A 24210-nucleotide genomic window follows, 5' to 3' on the forward strand; every position below is an offset into this window, starting at 1 on the left:
GCAGCTTCTGTCACTGTATAAAACTGTGGGCAGAGTTTTGTGACCAGAAAAGCATTGAAAGACTGCTAATACTATAGCATCCTGCAGTGCGTTACTGCCAGAATGCCTAATCAGCCACGTCAAATACTCAGCTCTGTTAGAGGGCGCCACTTAAAGAGATATTAGCCATCATTAATGGGACACAAATCGAGAGATGACAAAGTTTTATGTCATCGGCAGGGTTCCCAGATTTAGCATAAGGGCAACAAAGGGGCACTGGCTGCACTTGACAGTTATCTGTGCTTCCACAATTACAAGTATTACTGCAGAAGGGCTATGAACTGGGCCTGTCAATACATAATCTAGATGAATACTTGGGGACTGGGCAAAAAAAAGTGGGACAAGACCACATAATGCATGCACAGTTGTCTAGTTTTGTCCCTTTTTTTTTCCTGATATCACCAGCTATTCACTAAGACTAGTATTACTAAGTGTCTGGGAAGGCGTTGTAAAGGTAGAAAAAACAGATTGAAAAGAATGTTACTTTGTAGTGCAATAAAATACTTTTAAGCTTTTACTGTTTGCACAAATGACTGATTCGTGGTCAAAGTCAATACAGCAGAAAGCTAAACATAACAAGCTTGGTTGCAACAGCCATCACACCGTTTCAAAGTGAAAGCTGATAAAACCCCTGCATCAATCACGGCTCTACGCAGGAAAATTTTTTACACCATTAAGAGTGCTACAAGGATGCTTCCTGTGTTTACACCCTCAATTGCACCTATTTAGCACCCATGTATGCCCAAAACACTCTACAATGGTATACATACAAGAACATGAAAACCAAGACGAGCAGAAAAAAAAACAATACAAAAAAGATTCATACTTATCAATGTTCTGAAGGTGTGTTTTAAAACCTGCACCCATTGATGCAGAGTACTCATGTGTACCATTATAAGATGGGTTTCTAACACCAATTAGCCTGTTTACTAATGCTAAAATTTGTTTTTGCAGCTCAAAGGGGCTTAAAGGGAACACTAAAGGAAAATACTAAGTCAAGCTAGATTGAAAGACTAAAGATTGAAAGGCTCCTGTAATACTGAATTTGATATTCGTAGCAAGAACAATAATATAAACGAGAAAATAACCAAATTAAAAATTGGAGTGACGCCACCTATTTTCGCCTATGGTACCTCTAATGTGATAGCTGCAAAAAAGAAGGCCAGGAAGGAATTGCACCAATTTGTCCATTTTGGTATGGGTGATTGAACCTGAGGAGCAGCAGCGAGACTGAGTGGCCATTCACAGAAATCTGTCGATGTAACTTAGCTTAATATTTTCTTTTAGTGTCCCTTTAAATATTTGTTTCAAGTGTAATAAACATATTTTCTGTGATGCAAGATACAATTTCATGCGTGATTTCTTATGAAGTTATGCAGCTTGATAAAATTTTTATTTTAGGAATACATAGTATGCATGATAAATAATAATCACATTGCAGGATATTTTGCATGTCAGTATATTTTTACTTTGCAGGGCTGTTTTCTTTTTTCAATAACCAATACGCAAGTTTTCAGATTGCTTTACTACACAGACATAGCAATGAATCATGAATTGCAATTATGTGCACCCATGTTTCGTTTCTGGCCACTTACTGCGAACTCTAGTACTATTATCTAAAGTTTTGCTGGACTTGGGCAGCACAGAAGTTGGAGAGAAACATCCCACAAGTTTCAGCACAAATTACATGTACAAATACCAATGTCAAGGCTACAATGTGTTTGCTGTGTAGCATAGTGGATAGTGCCTGGCTTCACATTAAGTTCCCAGGTTCAAATCCACCTCAGTGCAAATATATGCGAACTTATTTACATATGAATTATTTGTCCTTCGGTAGAGCTCACATAGTAACATTAAATTTTTAAAAATTTGGAAAGTACAACATCCTTAAGAACACTGTTATTAGAATTTTTTCCTTATGCTCCTAGTTCAACCAAACACTCTTCCTTAAAGGGACACTAAAGCGAAACAATAAGTCAGTTTAGATTGTTACGTTTCGCCTATGACGCGCGGTATAGCCGGCGCGGATGCAACGGACGCCGGGGCTTCGTTCAAAGCGGCGGACATTTTGGCCCATTCAGCGCTGCCGGGACGCCTCCCCGCCAAGTGCATCCAGGCATGTTTCAGTGCCACGTGTCTTCAAGTGTGCGTGTGTGTGTGTGCGCATGTTGGTGCCCACGCTTGTCAAAGCGCGGCAGCCGGGGAGAGGAGCTCCCCAAGTGTGAAGCGAGGAGGTCTGTCCGGCGCCGGCCCGGCGGATGAGTCACTACACTCATCTCAACATGTCTCTCAGCTTGTCCGTGCCCCGCCGTCACGTGGCCTCATCCCGTGACCTTCCTTCTTGCCCTCGACTCTGAGTATAAAAGCAGCTGCCCCTGGACGCCAAGAGAGAGGCTCCGAATTCTTCCGTCGAGAAGCGTGCTCTCCCGTCTCTCCACTTCGGTCGACCTGACCGGCCGCTCTTTTGCGATGCTAGAATAAACAAGTTGTTCTGTTAGCAGTCGACTCATGCTTTGCCAGGACCTTCGGATGCTTCCAGTTGTGCCCCAGGCCAACTGGAAGAGTGGTGGCTTACCACCACTCTTGTAAGCCTGGCTTACCAAACGTCTTATCATTGTAAGAGTGGTGTTTTTGGTGTTGTAGAACGGTAATTTACTGATGCAGAAGAAATAATTTTTCACTTTAGTGGCCCTTTAACACGGCACCATAAAGTTGTTAGCCACGGGCAATCCTAATGCACCCGCTGTCCAGTTTTTGACAGACAAAGTTAGCTTATTGCAGCAGATACTGGCAGCAGGTTCAGCCTCCCGACTAGTACGCATTTGCCAATTTTCCAGTCTTGTCCTGGATGAGCAATTAAGAACTCACATTCGCTTAAAGTGGATTAGAGGACAAAGTGCAAGGAGTGAATTTTGAACTCAAACAGCACCTTAGTAAGTTTCTCTACGAACAATTTTGGTAAATGCACATCTACTTTAGATCCGATTATAGTATCCACCCTAGCCAACTATATTGCATGTTGCCATTGCACAAGATTAATTTCTAATACTGCAGTGTTTTCCCATTTAATAAATAGTGCCACAACTTTATTGCCTTCCTTTTGTCTGAATATGTGGCATTAAAATATCAGTGCAGAACTACATCTCACTGGTTGCCAGTTTTCCTTGCAGTAACAATGACAGCAACCCTGCTTGGTCCTTACAAATTTCATTGCAAGTAGGCGCACATTCATGTTAAAATGCATTACGATAAAAGCAATCAAAACAGACCCACCTGTAACTGGACGAACTGGTGCAGTTCATCGACTCTGAAATGGAGAAAAGAATGAGCTGCCATACATGCATTCGTGGAGGGGCTGGGGGACATCAATCAGATTACTGAGTCATCCGCCAAGTTTTTTTATCCTATTAGTAACACAAACTGCCTTCTGGGAACAGTGATGCCTTACTCAGGTGTACTAAAACAATCTTTTGACGGTTGCTCCCCCTTGGTTTTCAATATACTGTGAATTAGAGCTCAATGTGCACAGTAGTAAAAAGCTCGAAACAGCTGAAGAGTGCATGCAAAAATGCAGTCCAAGAAAGTTAAGCAATGTTACTGTTGTCCCATGGCATCTTGTAAAGCTTCCAGCGACTTGGTGTAGCCTTTGAGTGAACTGTCGAAGCGTCGCAGTCGTACAATTTTTCGCTCCAGGTTCTCCAGACAAAGGACAACTTTAGATGCTGAAAACACAGATAAACACAGCTTCAACACAGTGTATTCTTTTCATACAACTCTGACAAAACTAAGCACCATGGTTGCCAGCATGCAACCGGAGCATCCACAAAGCATTACTGCTACTGGTATTATGAGGTTAAAGGCAAACAGCACTATGTAACACAACAGTGCAGGAGGATATGTAGATTAAATGAAAGGATTCAGACACATACCATCAGGTGTTCCTAAACATGACCCACATCCAAATGGTAATACTGAAGGCAGGAATTACATTCACTATTTCTGTTGCAGGGCATATAGTATGAAGCAATTGCAAAAGGGCAACACAAGGCAGGGATGAGCGCTAACTTCCAACTGAAACTTGTCCTCCCCTGGTGTTGTTCAATGGTTTGTGCTTCGCACTTTGTGCCCCCACAACAAGAACAATAGATACCAAAGCCACCCTTCTAAATTACATTAGTAAGTTATGTACTGTGGATCATGCATGAAGTGGTCAACATACAGCAGGAATGTCATGAAGCATAATAGGGAGTTTTAGCCTGAACATATAAATAGCAGTGTTACCGTTTTTCCAGGATTAAGGAACAGAAAAATGATTAGTAGGTGTGGGGGCGTCTTGTGACAGTTGTCAATCACATGCTCTGTGAACATTTATTGGTTGCAAGATGCACATTGGGAGTTGAAACACACATTTGTTAGCCAGTGAAAAGCAGTCACCGGAGAAAGGTAAACAAGCACATGTGTCAATGTAGTACTTCAAAGTTTGCTTGTCACTACAGAACCTTTACACCAGGAGATAAAAAGACCCAGTACATAACATGAAAATGGGCCTATTAGTTTGGATTGACCGTGTTGCAAATGCCCCCTATGTTATTTACAGCTTCATCCAGGTATGCAAGTAAGTTGAGGATGTGTACACATTAAGGCTAAAACCCTTTAATAATAACGCATCCAGATGTAGACATTTTTAATAAGTTTAAGAGCTATTAGTCAAACATATATTGTGCCAATGCACTGTTCTCAACAAATAAACGCAAAGTACACAGAAGAGCTACACTCCACACCTGTTTACCTCGTAGATGTGGCAACTTGCAAATTTAACTGTCATGTCGGGTGGTGGTATGCGTACTTAACGAGTGAACATCTTCCAATGCTAAATGGCCAGTTGTATTAGCTAAGACTTGCAAGATGCACAAATATACAAGTGTGTTCATGTAGTGATGAGTATTGGCTTGCAATCTCTTCTGTGTGAGTGAATGAGGGAAGGCTGGGCTTGTCAGGAATAAAACCATGATTAGAACAGAAGCTTGTTTCCATTAGGTTTTTTTTTTTTAATAATTTGTACACCAACAGCTTTTAGATTCACCTGCCCTGCAATCAACCAATGTCATACCGATAGGAGGTCCCCTCTGACAGTTTTCACTTTGGGACCTCCTCCTGTACAAACATATACTTAGACACTCATTTATCTTTATGGTGTGGCAATAAACTTCAACTTCAAACATCAGCTTAAGGTGGCCCTTTACCTAATATTGTTCGTTACTATAGACTGCAGCAAAGGTTCAAGAGGGCAGACATTTGGCTTGACCACATTATAAGAACATACGAACTGAAAAGGAGAAGGACTCGCAGTAGGAGCAGGAGCCCCTAATAAAAGACTGCACAATACTCAAACTTCAACACCCAAAATGCTGAGAAAGCAGTGGGTAACATGACGGGGCGAAGTGCAAGAAGTTTATCAAAAACTAAGCCATATAGAAAAGCGACAAAAATTACAGAAAATTGTGATGGCATGGCTGAATCGGACGTCACTTTTGCCACTGTGTGGTGGAAAGATCTCTCGCGGTGTGTCCCCACTCCAGTGATGTTTACCCACTGCTACAAAGTCACGAGTGCAATGACTGTCATCGCCAACGGCTTAAAGCCACGTGAAAAAGTAATGTTAATAGCAACGCAATGTGTTGCTGTTAAGTCTGATGAACGTCACCGACGTTTTCGTTTACGACAAATTGTGTCGGAGATGGGATGATCAGGCCAAACATTACGAGCAGGCTACGGAACAACGCGAGGCTACGGAACAACGTGAGACAATAGTTCAACGGTAAGATGGTCGACCTAGGGTTGGTTCGCGGAATGGTAGGTAAAACACCAGTAGAAGCAACTTAGCATAGCACAAGCCCGTGCGACACGACTTATATGCTGCCAAAGCAAGCGCTGCGTTGTTCGACTTTTGAGCTAAAAGCGTTAAAACGCCTCAAGTCTGGATATTAGAAAACATCTTCATTTAATGTTAACTTTAGCAGTAAGCACAAGAGTTTTCAAACTCGCGATTGACTTACCAATGATCCCCATGACTCCAACAATACGCGAAGTTTCGCACAGCAGGCCGTTACAGGGAGTGCGAGATCATTTCCTTTACTCGCTACGTGGACGCGACGGGGTGAGAAAAACACGCGAACAACCGAAACACACTGTTCCAAAAAGCCCACACGGCATTCATTCGTCTCAAAAGCGTACCCCGCTAGTTGCAAAAAAGCGACGGCAGAACAGAACAAAGCTGACTCGTCGCACGCGCGGGCACAAACAATTTCGACATTGGCGCCACTCATGGAGGACGGCACCACGAGACGTTCATTTCTTCATTCTGTGAGAATTTGGAGTGGCGCCCTCTTGTGAGTGACGTCACGGCCAGGACGCCGCCTCGCTCCGGGTGGCTCCGGGGTACAGTGTACTAGAATCGAGCTCCACCACTGGAAAAGCTGGCGCCACCGTCGGCGTGACGTGGTCATGACGTGGATCACGTGGACATAGCTGCCGCGTCGGCTGCTTCGAGAGCGCCGAAGTGAGCTGAAAACGAGAGTTTAAATTCCCTCGTACGCTGTGGTCCTCATTTAGCGGCGAGATTTTCCCGCTTCGAGTGTCTCCTTTACAACGCTTGAAAGCACTACAATAGGTAGTGGCTGCCTTTGAAGGCGCGCAACATGGTAGGCTACTGCTCGGTGCCGCAGTGCCGGACGTACGCAACGGAGCCCGGTGTCAGCCTTATTCACACGTAGCCGCAGGACAAGAAGCTGCGTGAAGCTTGGCTCGCGAAACATAAAACCGGCAAACAGTCATCGGCTACAACTCGGGTATGCAGCAAGCACAGACGCGAGGAAGATTTCTGCTACGGCGCCGGGTCTGCGATGTTCGGAAAACGCGCGCTGAGACGCTCGCCCGAGTCCGCTGCCAGACTAATGTCATGACGGTTTGGTCTATGAACTTGTCGATGCTATAGTTACTGGCAAGTTCACTGGAATGGAAAGGGAGCGGTAAGACGCACATTAAAAAAGGCATGGCATATGGTCATGTTTGTACGTGTTATGAATGAATGCACTGGATTACAAAAAAGAAGCAGCGGGAATCGCACGCTGAGAACACCGATAAACATACAGTGCGACGCAACTCGAGAAATATTATGGAGACGTCCAAGAATTTAGAAGAAAAAAAAGATTCGTCGCGACGGCACATCACAGTCCCCGTATGCGTCGAAGTCTCGATCTACAATGAAATTATTTTTGAACAGCTCTGATAGCGCCCACGCAACAATGGTTGCTTGTATATATACTGTCAAATGCTCATATTCTGCGGCCTAAATCTCATGGCAGGGTGCGAAAACGCGCACGCGGCGAAAGCGAAACTGCGAGGACAAGCATGCAGACGCGCAGTCGGTCGCTACGAATCTGTGCGATCGCTGCATTGAGGCTTCATTCTATTACGCTCCATTTAGTTATACGAACACTATAAGAACGTACATATTTCACATAGTTTGCTCTCAGCGTTTACCTACCTTTCACGCAAAAAGCCGGTTCGGGAGACTCCATATCGCGGCGATCGCGCGCAGTGGCGTTCACTGTACGTATTCGGTAAAGAGATAGCGTCTGTAAACGATTCTGTGCTTTCAGTTTGTCCAAGATTATTATTTAGACAGCAAAAAACTTCTCTCGCTTCGAAATTACTTACAGAAATGTCCGGGAGAGCTCGCGCGTGGTGTTTTCGGTGAGCGCTGACAGCAAAACCTATCAGGAGCGCGCCACGTGATCCCTCATACTACGCCAGCGAGGCGCTTCCGATAGATAGCGACTCCGTAACTCCTCGGAGACGGAGACATACAAAAACACAGTTCGCAATAGGGGATCAGAAAATTTGGACGTGTTAGTTCATAGTGTTTTTTTTTTCTTTTCGTTTTTCATATCAGGCAGCATAGTAGCAAGAGCTTGGTGGCGCAACCCACCGCCTCGTTCCAAAGGGGACGCTCATAACATCCATCCACCCATCCAGCCGCCATTAGCTCCGGTCATCACCGGCTCGCTCGGCTACAGTGTACTAGAATACTTCTAGTTCACTGTAGCTCGGCTGCCGCTCGCGCTCGTTTCCTCCGTGCGTGCTTGGGGTATTGGCGGCTCGAGCCGTACTTACAGAAGGTTATTTGGGATTATTTCTGCTGTCATGCCTGAACCGCAGTTTCTTCTTCTAAACCACGTGAATCATGAAAATTTGCGACTTGGATATCGCAACCTATAGATGTAGCGCTGAAGGGGTCTACTGGTCTTGCAATGCATATATGCGCCGCGTCTGTTCATAAAGTTTGCTTTAAAAGAGTGTCTGCAAGTTCAACACGTGAAGTTATTTATAATGCTCCCATAAACACGTAACATTCCCTTATTACTTAAGTATGAGAGGCATAGCATTTTACATGGAAAAAATACCTTGATATTTGGTGTCAACATTATAAATCCGTGTTAGAAGGACACTGCCCAGCGAAGCTGTCATCGTGATTATTATTACTCTGGTGAGTAGTTTTAGTTAAATGTGGCAACTGCATGTATTAAAGCCTAAAAGGAAGAGATAGGCGCGCATTTTGTGTGAAAAGGTTTGGCACTACTTTCACTGTTCTCTGAAATAGGCACCGATTCACCTACGACACTAATGAAAACAAATCACATCCAACTACTTCAAGTACGTAGGCAAATGTCCCGTTTGTTGTTCATGCATAACATTTTAGCACATTAACTAAACATTTCGCATCCCACAGTACTTAAACAGCTATCGTCTAGACGAACGCACCAGGAAGTCATTTACTAGAACCAATTTTAGCAAGAACTGAAACCTTCAAACACAGTTTTTTCCGGAGGACCGTTTCCGGCGGGAACTGTCTTCCGAGGGCCATTTTCCAGTCCCCTAATTTTGTTAAAGCTCTAGAACAGCATTTGTTTGAGTGAATGAGTGCTGTATATGTGGGTATATGTGTATATATGTAAAAATATGTATATGTGTATACATTTTTTCTGCTTGTTTATGAGCGGCAATCTCTTAAACTGCCATTCTTTCTTTTTTATTTTCATGTCACAGTGCATTTCCATGCCTTGTATATCCCCTCCTGCACATGGGCCATAACTGTTTGCCTGCAGTATTCTGAAAATAAATAAATAAACGTTGAGCAGACGATCAGGAACACTGCATGATCTGTGGTTGGAAACGTGCAGACGCCGTTTTTATGTATCCTAACAGTTTGTAGTATTTATTTTTTTTGTCAATTATATTAATTTCAGTTGTTTTGAGAGTGTTTGAGTTAATCAATGCAGAAAGTTTTGCACATGTTTAAATTTTGCACGCTAGGCACGCTGGTCGATCGAAGCGTTCTACTAGTGGCGTCATCGCACATGTGTCCCCGGTTCTCCCATTGTTTTGCTGTGCGGACGCACACTGCCCCATTCCAGTACACCATACCTTGAGAAAACTAGCAACGCGCCCGCTCTTACTTGCCCTTGTGCACAAAATATGCCTCAAATGAACGTCTCGTCTAGATTTCCCCTGCCTCCATAAGATTTTCCTCTGTATGTGCAGCCAATGCCTCCTTTACTAGATGCCAGCCGCGTTGCTCGCTTTCCCATTGCGGCGGCGGTTCCCTTAGTTCGTGGCCTCCGCGATTCGCAGCAACGGCGCGCCGCCGGAGCCGATCGCGAAGGCCACGCTTAGTTGAAGTTAGTTCAGCATAAATTTCGTGAGGCGGCGCTCGTTGCCTTTTCAACTTCCGGCGGATGCGGACCTCCGAGATGGCGACAGACGCCACGGTAATCTCCGAGGCCGCAGCACGTGACGCAGACGTCCGCCACAAGCGGCGCTCGTTGCCTTTTCGCGGAGGAGAGTAAAGGGAGAGGGCCAGGAACCGAGTTTACGGACAACGCGGCTGGCATCTAGTAAAGGAGGCATTGGTGCAGCTATCTTTTTTTATTTCGACATTGTTGCCAGGACATGTAAGGCTCTGTAGTTATTGAAATATCTGCACTGCGTTAATACAAATACATTACCATCTAAGCTACTGCCTGGTCTGAGCCCAATCTGTAGTTCTCCCAGTATATTGTTTTTCTGCACCCATTTTGACAGCTCTAATTTTTAGGCCTGCCTCCCTGTGCCATTCTGTATAATTACAAATGTTTTGCGAGCCCTGCGTCACTCTATGGCAAAGCGACGCTGCTAGCGAAGCTAAACATAGCCTCCAAGAGAACGATGCGCGTTGCTCAATCTCAGAGGCAATATGTTAAAGATGGCATTCAAAATTAAGCGGCGCGTGGTGTGTATACATCTCGGAGGCCATATATAGACGTTTGGGACTGGGTGGTAGCATGCAGATAGAGGGGTTTTAAATTAGCTTTAGGTACAGCGCACTAAAAGAATTATAGCTCAGTAAACTTTAGTCGCACTCAACGCAGGGCGCAGACTCACACAGCTCTCACAACTGATCTGAACCAGTGCAATAGAGGAGGCACTGTCTGAACTTAATTTGTAGCGCCCTCTATGTAAGTGCGCCACATTACCGCAGCCGCATGTTCACGTGCTGAAATGCGTAGCAACGTGCGCACTTCTCCAACTCTACTCTTACTGTAAAACATACGAGTTTTTGAGGAGACATGACTGAGCAACTACATTTGCGAGGCACCCTTCGGGGGCATAATGGCTGGGTAACACAAATCGCCTGTAATCCAAAGTTTCCTGATACTCTCCTTTCATCATCCCGAGGTCTGGTAACTCGTTTACTTTTTTTCAACTAACGCTACTAGTCACCTCAAAACATCCAGTGTGTGTGTTTCTTGCGAGAGTGTTTTATGTTCAATATAATAGTTAACGTAAACGTAGTGTATGGGTATTGTTCAAGTTAGTCTCTGCAGCGGTGCGTTTGATTTTTCATTGCAGATAAAACATTGATCTTATGGAAGCTTACTCGTGACGACATCAATTACGGCATCCCAAGAAAGCGTTTGAAAGGGCACGGGCATTTTGTCACAGACGTTGTGATGTCCTGTGACGGCCAATATGCTCTCTCCAGCTCGTGGGATAAAACACTGCGGCTTTGGGATCTCTGCGAGTAAGTTGCTCGACGGCTGCTTTCATGTCGCGTAATTCGTTATTTCATTTTGTAATTGTTTCATCTTGTAACAACCTGGTATGGTCTTCCAGGGGGACTGCCACTCGTCGATTCGAAGGTCATGATAAGGATGTTTTGAGTGCAGCGTTTTCTGCAGACAATCGGCAGATCGTGTCAGGATCACGAGACAAAACGATCAAACTGTGGAATACTCTAGCAGAGTGCAAGTATACCATCAAGGTAACCAACTAGTGCATGGCATTATTCTTTTTCTGTGAACTGCAGATTGCTGCCAAGGTACTTATTTTCTGCATTTGTTGTCAATTTACCGCATACCAATTGAATCGTTAAAGTGTGGTTATCTGTCAGTAACTGGTGGAGTGCCATGATTCTCACACTCCTGGCTTCACTTGATCATGGATGCTGAAAGAAGAATTATTATATCTTTGCAAAATGTGCAGTTGCTTAAGCACTGACAAAAGATTTATACTGTTTTAAAAATAATTGAAAACTAATAGGTTTCAATTTGACTGCAGTTTCTGCACCAGTTATTGACAGTGCCATGTGCGGTGCCACATGACTTCCACACTCTGAAATTGCAGCACAGCACCTGCCTAGCTCGTGACCCTTGCAAATTAAGAAGCAAACTACAGTGACAAGGCAGCTGTATATTCTACTGTGACAGATTGACGATCTTTAATGAGTGCACACGCATATCTAAAACACATTTGTATTTTGTGTTGGCCTAAGTATCTTGCTCATCAAGAAATGCAGTGTATACAAGAACACGGCTTGAGTGAAAGGAAGTTAGCTCTCCATAATTCATTTATAAACCTGTCCTGACCACTTTCCAGACCCTGAATATGTGCTCTGCTCCTTCCATCAACTAGGTTGAGTGTTTTAATAAAAAAGTCTGAAACACTGCTGTTCCTGCACCGCAAATGGGCAAGCACAGCTCTAAGTCCTCTGCTACAAAGAGCTTGCGCAGTGCCTACACTGCCTAAACTTCCAAACCAATAAGTGCAAGTCTGCCAAGAACTTGTGCATAACTGGTTTCTGCTCAGTATGGGATACTTAATGTGTGCAGGTGGCATGTGCTGTACTTCCTGAGGGTTGCAATGTGGGCTTGTTGGTAATGAATCTTCAAGGGGTGTACGGTAGTGTTATTAAAAGATGGGATAAAAAAGAAGACACACAGCGCTGGACACATAACGCTGTGTGTCCCCCTGTGTCTTCCTTTGTCCCATCTTTTAATTGCGCTACCGTGCACACCTTGAAGGTACTTCCTGAACAAGTGCAGAAAGTTAAGCCAGATGAAGAAAGTCAAGTGTCAGTTAGTTGTACATGCAGGTGTGAGTGTGCCAGCTGAAATTACTGCTGTTTTTTGGAATGCACTCTTTTGGGGATACGAGTTCACTTATCAAAGAGGTGTGCTGTACCAATGTCACTCAGTCGCTTTTGATCATGATCAGGTGTGATCCTGGATTAAGTTCAAGTGAGTTCAAGTGCACCAGTTGTCGTTAGTGAGTCCAAAGCACTTATAAAATTTGTTTAATAAGTGTAAAAATTTTAATAGAAAACAACTCTCTTTTTATTATTCAACATTATTTAAAGAGCGACAGAAAGACAAAGGACAGGAATGTAGGGAACACAGAGCGCTGACTGTCCACTGCATTTGCAATCTATGCATGCATATTATTTTTGCCTCTTGTTTACTGTGCTCTGTACGTTCACTTCGTTCTTGTCCTTTGTCTATGTCATGCTATGGCTAACAATGAATCCACACCAACTCGCATAGCCTTCAGTTCTCTTTAAGAACATATAATCTTGTTTGTCATTACGCATAAGATTTTGTCTGCTGATCATCTGAAACTCTCAGAGTTACATGGTCATCAGCCTACAATCCCGATCAAGAGACTCGATCACAATGCCTGGATCGCTATTGCCTGGACCTGGAGCAAGGTCACAATCTAAAGTGACCATGTAGTAGCACTCAATGTGGATTGATCGTGTGACACCGGTATTGCATTTACTACATCGCCCTTCCTGGCATGTATTCATTGCTACCTCTTGTTTCACAGTTGCTTCCCAAGCTGGTTTTCTAACGACCTGGCTGCTGCATCTTGTTGCTGTTGTGTCTTTCCTGAAATACATTTTAACAAGTGAGTGCTCTAGTATTGACTCTAATACAATAGCGTTGTATGCACTGAAACTTGGCCACGGCATGCCACTGGAATGCTGTGTTTGTGGTGGCACAGAGCTCCTTTAAGTATCATATCCTTCACGTGCCCACTCATGCAACTTAGCTTCTCCTCGATGAAGTGCGCAGCTTAGCAGTTCTGAAAAGTCCTTGTCCATTGTCAGCCACAACAGGTGCGTTTCCAAAATTGGGAAGTGTGATGCAAAGACACAGTGGCACTGCCCACAAGCATATCATGAGCACTGTTTACAAGTCTCAGATTGCAGGCTGAAAATATCGGTAACTATTGAGTTCATTGGGATGAGCTTGAAGTTCAGTGTTTGACGGAAGCCTGTCTGGTCAGGATGAAACATAGTGAAAAGGTAGGCAAAATGTGGGGCACTACGCCGGCCAATGTAAAATTTAAAAGAAAGAAAAGAAGACAAAATGAGCTTCATAACATAAGACCAAATGAAAAGCTACACATCCTTGGAAGCTCATAATTGCCTCACAAGCAGCCTCTTAGGGCTAGGGTGAAAGGTCTTGTTAATGGTAGCATTGTTATTACTGGAAAATGTGAGCAACTGAGTGATGTGGCAGGCACGCACTGTCACTGGTAATTTCTAGCGATATTGTAACCAAGCAGTGGGCAAGCAATGAGGACATAGACATGAGTGCCGTGCCATGCAGTGGGCAAACAATGAGTCGCAATAGACAGCGTACTTTACCCTTGCAAATCTTGCGTTGCCTGCCACATAATTGTATATTTGGACTGATATATTCGGGCAAAATTCAGTGCTCTCACACATCCCGACAGCACTCTTTATCTCGACATTGCTGAATCGCATGGCACTTGAAGAAATGAGATTGTTGCTGTATACCGAGCAGAACACATTGGCTGCTATGGAACAACCACAAACATGCCAGCTGGTTCCAAATTGGTATGCAAAATTGATATGCCAAATTCATAGATGTACTGCAGCCGAATTTCAGTGTGCACACCTGAAAATGCATGATGACTTAGTGCAAGTTTGCCTGTCAGCTTTGTAATTTCTTAAGAGAGCAACACTTGCTTTTGTGCATTATAATACATTTATTTCAGATACTGTCAATCCCAGTGGGATTTTTACAGGTTTAGAGGTTACAGGTTACAAATACGTGCTTAACTTTACAAAATTTCAAGATAGTAAATTATCAAAAAGCTATTGTGCAGGTTTGACACGTTGTAGACCCTTTTTAATGGGTGGCATCACATTGCATATGCAATGGTGCCATCTATGAGCTATCGCCATGCTTGCTTGTGTATGCCAGGTATGCGCTCCGTGGTACTTTTTGGCAGTTGTTTTCGCACTCACGGTGGTCTATTATCTTCTATGTGCGAAATGGTTTTGCGAGATGTACTGAAATGATTTTAATTGACTTGGCCAGAGTTTCGCTTGCCGGTGAGGCAGACAGAGTACTCAGCACATTGTGTGCGCGCGTGCTTGAGCCTAAAATCAGCCTCGAAGATCAATTGTGTATTTCTAAAAGCTTGTTTCATGAATGTGATCTTATTGCAACATTCTCGCTGTAATTCTTAGCTGTGGCTTAGCAGCAACCACATATACGATAATCGCAATGGTGTGGGTACTGTTCTGCCATATGCAGAATAAGTTATGCTGTTTACTTTGGCTGCCATTCAAGTTATCGTCTGTAGATACATCGTGCGACTGCCTAGTTTGTTGGATGCGGTTTCTGCCCATGAATACAATAGTTTTGGTTAGTAATAACAGCATATTGTACAGTGTCAATCACGTTTGTCAAGTGGCCGACTGCAGACTGCGCTGGTGTCAGAAGCGGTGGTATATAGATGCTGGGTTATAGACCTATTTATTCTATACAGCGAATGGCCTGAGCATGCAGTATGACCCTGTGTAGTCTTATTTCGGCATTAGCCCGTGCATTTTTTTTTCTTTCTTTCTTTTTTTTTTCTTTGCAATAGACGGCGACCCAGTTGGTCACTTTAAAAAAGGCGCACGCAATTCAAACTTTACAAGCTGCAAGATGATGAAAGCCGATTTTTGTTCGGTATTGTCTGTTCTTTACGACGCATTCACCTATTTTATGGAAAGTGTGTCCTCACTAATTGCCTTGGCATTTTTTTTTATACGATCCCCTTTGAATATTACTGCTTTACTGGGCAAAAAGGCAATGCTGAAACACAACGCTTATATGTGTTGTGCTGGTTTATCAGTCGCAGTGATCGCTATGTTGAGCCATGCAACTGGCCTCATAGAGAAGGCTAATGTAGGCATAACATAGTGATTTCAAATCTACTAAACCTGCGTGAGAACAATGTCAGTGGTGACACAAATATTTTATACTGATTGGAGCTTAGATGTTTTGGGGTTGCATTGGGTTGGCCTTACACAAGCACTTCTGTATTTTAGTTCCACACCTAGCGATCACACTGGCAATTCACAGACGTTGCTACCCTTCATCGAGTGAAAGCCAAAATAGTTTATAACATGTACACATACTGCAGCTGATGATCCACGCCGCATGTTTGCACAGCCAAGGGAAATTTCTGCATACTGTAGTTTCTGCTGCACAGTAGTCGGAAGGCTACACAGTGGTTCCGCGATGATCTTGTATCAACTGACATCATGTTACTTTCTCGGAGGAGACGCTAAAATATTTTCATTGTTTGGTAGCGCGCGAAGGCAGCTCACTCAAGCAATGCGACGCCATGCTGTTTTCTCCTCACCTGATGAGAAGGTCTATAGTGTGCGTCTCTTCATTCTTGAACACATGCATCAGCTGCAGTAAAGTTCACCTGCATTATGACTTCTGTGCATCATTAACTGCTGTGGCACCTGTACAGGCCTTATAATTGTTAAAAGGTGCGCATGAATGCAACTTGTGCATTGTCATATTGTGAAAGTTAATCCAAGTCTCAAGTGTGCATTTTGGATGATCAGCTAAACTCAGCCTTCAAGTGTTTTTGCAAGAGAGCAAAGACAGAGAATTGGTCTGAGGTCTACACCTGTGCTCTGATGATGCTGCAAAAATTAAGGTCATCTTTGCTTCTAGCAGTTAGAGTAAAACCTAGTTCATTTGTCATTACATTCATTTGTTTTTCGCAAACTAGGATGCTTGCAGATTTTCAGATTTTGTGTTTTTAATCCTTACTTATTCTCACTCAACGAGCCAAGGATTAAGTTCAATTAAAAATTGTTCTTTTCTCAGTAAGAGGCCTCATCTTGTAGTGTAAGTTCAACTGAGGTTAATGCTTCCCACGAGCAATTCAGGCTGTTGAAAACGATTATTGATGCTTTGAATAGTTACAATTTGGTTTGACTTTCACATTAAATAAACTATCATTTAATTTTTCATGACAGAAGTATGAATATATGTGCATATTAATAGTAGCTACTTGGCAAGTTTATAGGCAGAGTATGAGTCATCAGTGTTGCTGTGATGCTGCATTTGGTTTATTTTTATGTCTTCTAGTGCTTGTGCTTTGTTGTTCTTGCGGAAATCTTTTTGTATGTTCGGCTGCCCACTGCATGCTCTTGTTCATAGAGGCATTGAATTGGTCTATTTTGTGAAGTAGCTTCCTTGATGAGCTATCATTAAAGGGACATTAAACAGAAACACTAAATCACTTTAGATTGATGAGCTATCATTAAAGGGACACCAAACAGAAACACTAAATCACTTTAGATTGATACCATATTCTTTCAAAACTCTCCTTTCGTATATTTTGCTGTGAAGGATTGATTTCCTCTAAAAGATAAAATGAAGGCCAAAGTACCATTTTTAAAATTTTTATTAAATCCCAGAGCTGGTACATCACTGTGACGTCGTGGATTTCAAAGTATTTCTTGTATGAAGCTGGGCGTTTGGCGGATGCAAGGCACCATGAAGGTGGTCTATGATATGTCGGTAGTAGGAGTCTGTGAGTTGGTGAGACAAGAATGGTCCATGGAAGGATGTTGGTCCAGAGCTGCCAAGGACAAAACTGCTGTAGAAGATACGTCCGAGAGCGTGTCATGGGAGCTGGTTGTGGAACTGTTACGTGGGGGCATAGAAAGTGGGCAGTGAGAAAGAGCATCTGGATATTCGTGCTTTTTACCAGACTTGTAGATGGTCTGTCATATTTTCGCAGACGAAAAATCCAATGACTCAGACATCCAAACAAGTTCTTGAGCGTGGAAAGCCAATAGTGGGCATGATGGTCCATAACAACGGTAAAATGGCGGCCTTGGAGATAAGGGTGAAACTTCTGTATGGACAAAACAATAGCTAGGTACTCCTGCTCCGTAATAGTATAGTTCTCTGCATTTGGTGAGTGCGTGGCTGGCATACGCGACGACTCTCTCACGGGAATAGTTGTCTTGCTGCAGGAGGACAACACCAAAGGATGGCGCCAATGCTGTGACCGCTAGTGTCCGTGTGCAACAGAGTAGGTGCTGCCTCGTCAAAATAGCAAAGTACAGGTTCAAATGTGAGGCGCTCTTCAGGTGGTTAAATGCAGATCTGCATTTCGGAGACCACTGAAAGGGAGCGCCGGAACCAACGTGCAAAAGAGAAGCTATGGAGGCAAAGTCGCATTAAATCGGTGAAAATAGGAATCGAGACCAAGAAAACTGCGCAAGTCTTAGGCTCTTTCGGGATGAGGAAAGTGAAGAACTGCACAAATATTGTTGGGATCAGAATGAATGCCATCCTTGATCACACGACGTAATACCATAATTGTCTTGCTTGCAAAAGGGCACATTTTGGTGTTATGCTAAAAGCCAGTGTTGGCAAGGCACGTTAGAACTTGGTCCAGACATTGCAGGTACTGAGGAAATGTTAATGCAAAGATAATACCATCTAGATAGCACAAGCAAGTCTTCCACTTTCAACCACGCAGAAGGGTGTCAGTCATGCGCTCAAAGGTTGCGGGAGCATTGCAGAGGCCGAAGGGCATGACATTAAATGTGTAAAGCCCATCTGTGGTTGCAAATGCTGTTTTTTCATTTTCATGCATAGGAATTAGCCGGAAGGCAGATCAAGGCTTGAAAAGTAGACCTTGCAGGGAATCGAGGGCGTCATCCATCATCTATGCATGGCATAGGGTATGCAGTCTTGTGTGTGATCTTGTTCAGCGCTCGGTAATTTGTGAAAAATTGAAAGGAGCTGTCTCTCTCTTTTTTTTTTTAGCGCTGCTCTTAGCTATTTCTGCATCGGCGTAACTGAGTGAACGAGTGCAGCGGATGAAAGAGTGAACGTGAAGTGCTGCAGGGGATGAAAAAAGCAGTGAGAGCAAAGAGAGTGCGAGGAGGAAAGTGGAAGAGGGGGGTATGGTAAATGCGTGAGAAGAAAAGCGTAGTGCATAGCGGAAAGCGAAGAAGGGTATGGCGAAAGCATGAGAAGAAAGTATTGTGCCGCTCAAGATGCTCTACGGCAACGACATCTACAAGATGACATCAGAGTAGTGTGCCGTCGTCTGTTCACCAATGTCTTTATCTTTCTTCGGTCACTGCTTTTTACCGGCTAACAAATGTTAAACATTATCCCTCGACGCATCTGCATGTATCAGAAGTTTCTTGAATGTTATCGTTATCGATAGTTCTATCTGTTGGCTGTTGTCACCAAAGCTTTTTGTAAATCTGATTGTATGCATGACACGAATTGTGCAGTACTTTCTTGAAGCCATGCGGGCACCAGTGATTACACTGGAACTTCGACGAGTCATCTATAAAAGACGACACGCTTGACCCGCAGATCAGATTTTCGATGATGGCTGACTGCTACATGTCTCTCTCAGGTTCTTTGCCTCAATATATAACGAAATGAAAACACGTATAGAGCTGCGCTCAAATTTTGCCTTGGGAAGTACCATAATCGTTGAGGACTTTATGCCAAAACAATGAGGTATGACCAAGGGCCAGCACAGGGTTGTATAATTTTCCATTGCCGCATGTTGACAACGATTTCCCTCAATGATTTTCTGCTCGACTAGACACACACAATACGGCCAGCAGCGCATGATAGGCCTGCCGTCTCTCAATCTGATGCACTGTAACAGAAGTCTGTCCCAATGTCAATGAATGGGCGTCAAATGAACCGTCATGCTTTTTCAGCAAAGCAAGCAACTGTTATGTCTGTGAAGGGGTCAGGTCAGAAATAATGGCAGCTGCAGGAGCGGAGGAAGATACAGAACGTCCAGCAAAAGGAATTTCAGCAGGAGCAGGTTCAAGGGGAACAACAGAGAGCGAGGTTCTGAACCAGTAACACCATCCAAAGTGGTGCCTTTGGGAATGAGAATTTTCTTGGGTGTTGCATTCATAGCGGCGACAAGCGCAGAACCATTGCCAAATTGAAGCAGCCCTGATGCAGTGGCTATCCCTTCTGTGAGGAAGTGTGCAGAAGGTAGCTTGGTATGTTCCTCAGTGAGCAGGTGAAGCGGCACATTGTCTTCATGGAGTGAATAGGTGGTGTCAATCATGTGGATAATGTTTTTCCCGGCAGCAGAAATAAAATCCCATCTTATGATGAGCAGATTGGCATGTGAATTTAGCAGAGCGAACTGTATATAGAGTAGGAGACCATCGATAAATATGCAAGTAGTGCAGAGCACAGAAGGTCGAATGGTGCCACTTTAACTGTGAGTAGCATAGGTCCCCATCATAAAGGGTAGTAACTTTCTGGAGATGCAAACACAAATCACCATGAATGGCTGTTGAACTGGCACCAGTGGCATGTGCACACCTTCAGTTATGGCAAACAGCATTTTAAATGGGCAGACTGGAGGAATTTGTCTTGTTGCATGCTGCTTTTTCTCTGAAAACTGCATTGTTTAGTTTTCTGGACGACAGTCGGAGAGCTGCAAGGCATGCTGTAGTAGTGGCATGGCACAGTGAAAGGGTGAAGTGGAGCAGCATCTGGCAGGATGGTTAGCAGGAGGCATCTTGGTTGGTGCGGTTGTTGACTGAAAGCGGCACGGAGGTGGAGCTTAAGGGCAGCGTTGATAAGTGGCCCCAGCAGAAGACCCATCCGATTCGTACATGTCACACCCACGATACTCGGCTTGTTCGACACCTGCAGCAGAAACGCGAAATATGACTGCAATATTCACAATAGTAGACTGGACGAACACTGACACCAGGGTGGATAGTAGGGTTGCCTCGGTCCACTGGAGGAGGGTTAGGAGGCATCGATTGGACAATGACCAGAGACGTGGTAGCAACCTGTGCATATGTGGGTAGAGGCGTAAGGGCTGGAGGGGCCACGTGCGCAGTACCAGCCATTTATGCCAGCTCGTCCTTGATGTTCCGTAAAAATGGTGCTGGAAGATCAAGGAAAGCCCGAAAGTAATGAGAAGCCGAATGGCTGTAGCTCTTCTTGTATTATTGCTTGGTTCATTGTCAAGGTGCTGACGTGTTGCGAAGATATCGGCAACAGTAGTTGGGTTTGTGATGGCAAGCTCGTTGAAGGCGATGGCCCCAATACCTTTGAGGATGCGGCAAACTCTGTTGGATTTGCTCATGGCAGCATTCACAGGGCAACAAAGAGTAAGGATATCCTCGGTGTACGAGGTGTAAGACTTGCTGAGGTGTTGTTTGCGAGCATCGAGGGTCTTTTTCGCGAGGGCAGAAGTCTGTGAAATTAAGCTCCTGGTTGTAAAACAAGCTCTTTGCCATGCCCGTGAGATAAAAGGAGATGTGACGGAGCTTTAGGAGGTTGTCCGATTGGTTAGTAGAACTGGCTCGGTCATAGTCGTCGAGCCAATCCTCAATAGAGTTTTCTATAGTAATTACTGTTAGGGAACTGTGGGGCTGCAATCATTCAGCTACTTTGGGAACAATGAATAATACAGTGAAACCTCGTTAAACCGTAGTTTGCCGGAGCTTGGAAAAAGTACGTGCTAAATGGTAGTACTGTTTAACCGAAATAGCATGAGATCACCCACTTACCTGTCGAAAACGGAACTCGGAGAGAGCGCGATGAAAGCGGGAAAAAACATGCAGTATTTATTCACTTTGCGCGACAAAAGTGTTATTTTTGTTCGATGCCGCGGCGGCCTAGCACGACGACGACAGTGGCCTCAAACTTACTGAAGCTGCGGCCAGCTTTTCAGCCAGCCCCCTCTTCTCGGCAAACACTGGCATGGCAGATTCCTCATTGCCGTTACGTATTCTCCGTGCATGTGCGCAGTAGTGCATGTGCGCCTTTTTCATTGCTGGGTGCCGGAGTTTGAAATACTTTTCATTTGGAATAGAGTTACGTTATCGCGCCCCTGTTCTCGTCGTGACGATTGCACTCATGAGGCTGACGTAACGCGCAGCTTATGCCACTGTCGGGCCTGAATCGCCCGTGCTGTCGCTTTCCGTGTCGTCCTCATCACTGTCGCTAGTCAACACTTCGGCAACAACACAGGCAACGCTGACGAAAAGTCGAACCTCGTAGCCGACATGTCTTCGCGGTCACAGCAGCGCTGCCGAGCAATTTCTTCGCATTCCAAATGCTACACATTGTAGTCAACAGCAGATCCCTGTTGCATGCCAGCGCCGACTTCTTCATGTCACGTTTGATAGCACGGACAATGTCTAGTTTTTCTTCTATGCTGAGCACCTGCCGTCTTTTTTATCCGAGCTTCGGAACGGCACAAGTCCTTGCTTGCACGACGCCATAACTCTCTCTGGCACGGCGTCGAAATGATGTTGATGTTGATGTGGCTTCATGCGCAAGCGCACAGGGCGCTTGGAGGCCGTTGTTTCGATCTCTGAGGCTTGTTGTTCTGCCGGGCCTCCCGATGGAGACGGTGTGCCGCCGTGTTTGTGCGACGAAAAGTTGAAACGCTACGTTTTAACCGATGCGTACGCAATAAGCTGGTACGATTTATGCGGATACAAAACACATTATGTTCAATGGCTACTGAGTCGGGGATTTGACTCTACTTCATTTAAAACAAAACCACTGTTTAAGCGGGTATGGTTTAACGAGGTTTTTTTGTACATGGATTTGTCTGATCTTCATGCATATTGCTTCAGATGTTCTTGTGGTTTCGTTTATTACGCTTTATCTGCCTTCATTGTCCCAAATTTCATAGCAATGTATACTTCTCTAAGTACAGAAGGCTTGGCGAATACACACGTTCGCTACTTATTGCAGTGGTTCAGCCTGTTGAGGTGTCCAAATCGAAATGCACCAAGTGTTTCCATGCACTGGCTTGTCGGCAATAAATCGATAAGGACCCTCTATGCTGACTGTTGATGCATGCATCTGTGGCGTGATGGTTTCAATATCGGGCTTCTGTGCTCGGGGTTCTGTGTTCGAATCCTGCCGTCAGGTAATTCTAATAATGTTTATTTAATTATCTATTACACACTACTTTGTTGAAAATGACAAGTTACAAAGCCACAAAGCCATTTAAAGTCAGAAGGATAATATTTAGGTAAATTCATGTACTACCCATCATTCCCATACTGGCATCCATCCCACTTGCAGCTCTCATGGGCACTAGCACCAAAATTCCCTCTACATGAAACTCTATGCAGTTCTCTTTACATATGCACTGTGAAGTCCAACGAACAGATGGGGATCACACTGGTGACCACTGACGATCCAAGAGGCTGCAGCTGTTGAAACCGGAACAGTAGACATAGATGTGCTGGTTCGCTCGTCCTGTGACATGCCGGCGAACGGTGGGCACAAGCGGTGACCTGAACGAAGCTCCAGAAGTTAGAGTGGGTGGGCAGAGGACCGAGAAACAACCTTCATCACATGTGATGTAGCAGTTAGGCCGATTTTTTATTGAGCCCAAAAAATGCGACAAAGCTCTCGAGCAGTGTCCACACTGATGATGCTTCCCCACAGACGATAAAGAAGAAAGGCAGACATGATAATATACAGATAAGAAAGAAGTACATAACAAATTCCTACATTCTTAAACATAATTTCTGGGTCTTCCTGGGTGTCTGCTTTTTTTAATATCATTATAATGATTTGAATCTGTGCAGGTATACTTGTGTTTGCCGTGGTGTGGTTGGTTGTTGTTCCTTGCAGTTACCATTGCCTTCTCTGAAGTGTACTTGCTTACATGGCGAGCTGTCGTAACTGATAACTTATGCAGCAGCTACATTTGACCCTCATTGAGGATTGCATAATGATGTTGGGATTACCATTAAAATTTACCATAGAATAATAAGTGTAAGTGCCGCACCTCTCATTTGTATTCTGTTCTGTTCCTCTGTCATGAGTGTTCTAAATTTTAGGTAATTTTTACATTATGAAAAGCACGGGGGCATGTGTCCTCGGTGAACATCGTCAGAACTAGTCAACCATAGATGACTGCTTCTTTCTTCCTCAGGACAACCAGCATGAAGATTGGGTATCATGTGTACGCTTCTCACCCACACCTGGGGACCCAACAGTGGTCTCTTGTGGCTGGGACTGGAAAGTAAAGGTGTGGAACCTAGCCAACTGTAGGATGCATGCCGAGTACAGCCACTCTGGATACCTCAACACTGTCACTGTATCTCCAGATGGCACACTCTGCGCTTCTGGTGGCAAAGTAAGTACCCTCATTTCTAGCATCTAATTTGTCAGCTTTCTGTGGAAGCTTGATTAGTTCCTTCGCCATTCTGAGGTGATAAGGCCATGGAGTAAGGTAGACAGGAAAGCCAACTCCGGTGCCACACAGTGGATTCGCTTGGGACAAGTAGACCTCTCCCTGTTTGCAAATTGTGTGCGCCCCACCCTTAGAAAGTTGGGCATATGTTTATGGAGTGAACCATTGTCTTTTTATTAGTATAACAACACAGTGTTTTTGAAAGTACATGGTGCCTTTCAGTCGGCATATGCATCGTAGATAGATCCCATGACCACAAAAATTATA

The 24210-nt window shown here is 44.2% G+C and overlaps 2 protein-coding genes across 6 annotated transcripts in view; one reads left to right on the forward strand and one right to left on the reverse strand.

Moving 5' to 3' along the window:
• The window catches only part of LOC135907452 (uncharacterized), a 90901-nt gene extending 84498 nt beyond the window's left edge, over positions 1–6403 (reverse strand). The window contains exons 1-3 of one of the 2 annotated variants that reach the window (XM_065439141.1): positions 6096–6403; positions 3638–3761; positions 3313–3346 (exon numbers count right to left, since the gene is read on the reverse strand). In XM_065439141.1, coding sequence (XP_065295213.1) covers positions 3313–3346; positions 3638–3761; positions 6096–6108 — 171 coding nt within the window. In that variant the 5' untranslated portion in view covers positions 6109–6403. The remainder of the gene's footprint in view (positions 1–3312; positions 3347–3637; positions 3762–6095) is intronic. The other variant, XM_065439142.1, reaches the window with a different exon arrangement.
• Positions 6404–10596: 4193 nt separating this feature from the next.
• LOC135907454 (small ribosomal subunit protein RACK1-like) overlaps positions 10597–24210 on the forward strand; it is a 41631-nt gene continuing 28017 nt past the window's right edge. For 2 of the 4 annotated variants that reach the window (XM_065439145.1, XM_065439146.1), the window contains exons 1-4: positions 10602–10815; positions 10990–11161; positions 11254–11401; positions 23683–23886. In XM_065439145.1, the coding sequence (XP_065295217.1) occupies positions 10707–10815; positions 10990–11161; positions 11254–11401; positions 23683–23886 (633 nt within the window). In that variant the 5' untranslated portion in view covers positions 10602–10706. Of the gene's footprint in view, positions 10816–10989; positions 11162–11253; positions 11402–23682; positions 23887–24210 lie in introns of all 4 variants that reach the window. The other 2 variants (XM_065439143.2, XM_065439147.1) reach the window with 2 other exon arrangements.

The sequence above is a fragment of the Dermacentor albipictus genome, chromosome 1, assembly GCF_038994185.2.
Source record: "Dermacentor albipictus isolate Rhodes 1998 colony chromosome 1, USDA_Dalb.pri_finalv2, whole genome shotgun sequence".
NCBI lineage: Eukaryota > Metazoa > Arthropoda > Arachnida > Ixodida > Ixodidae > Dermacentor > Dermacentor albipictus.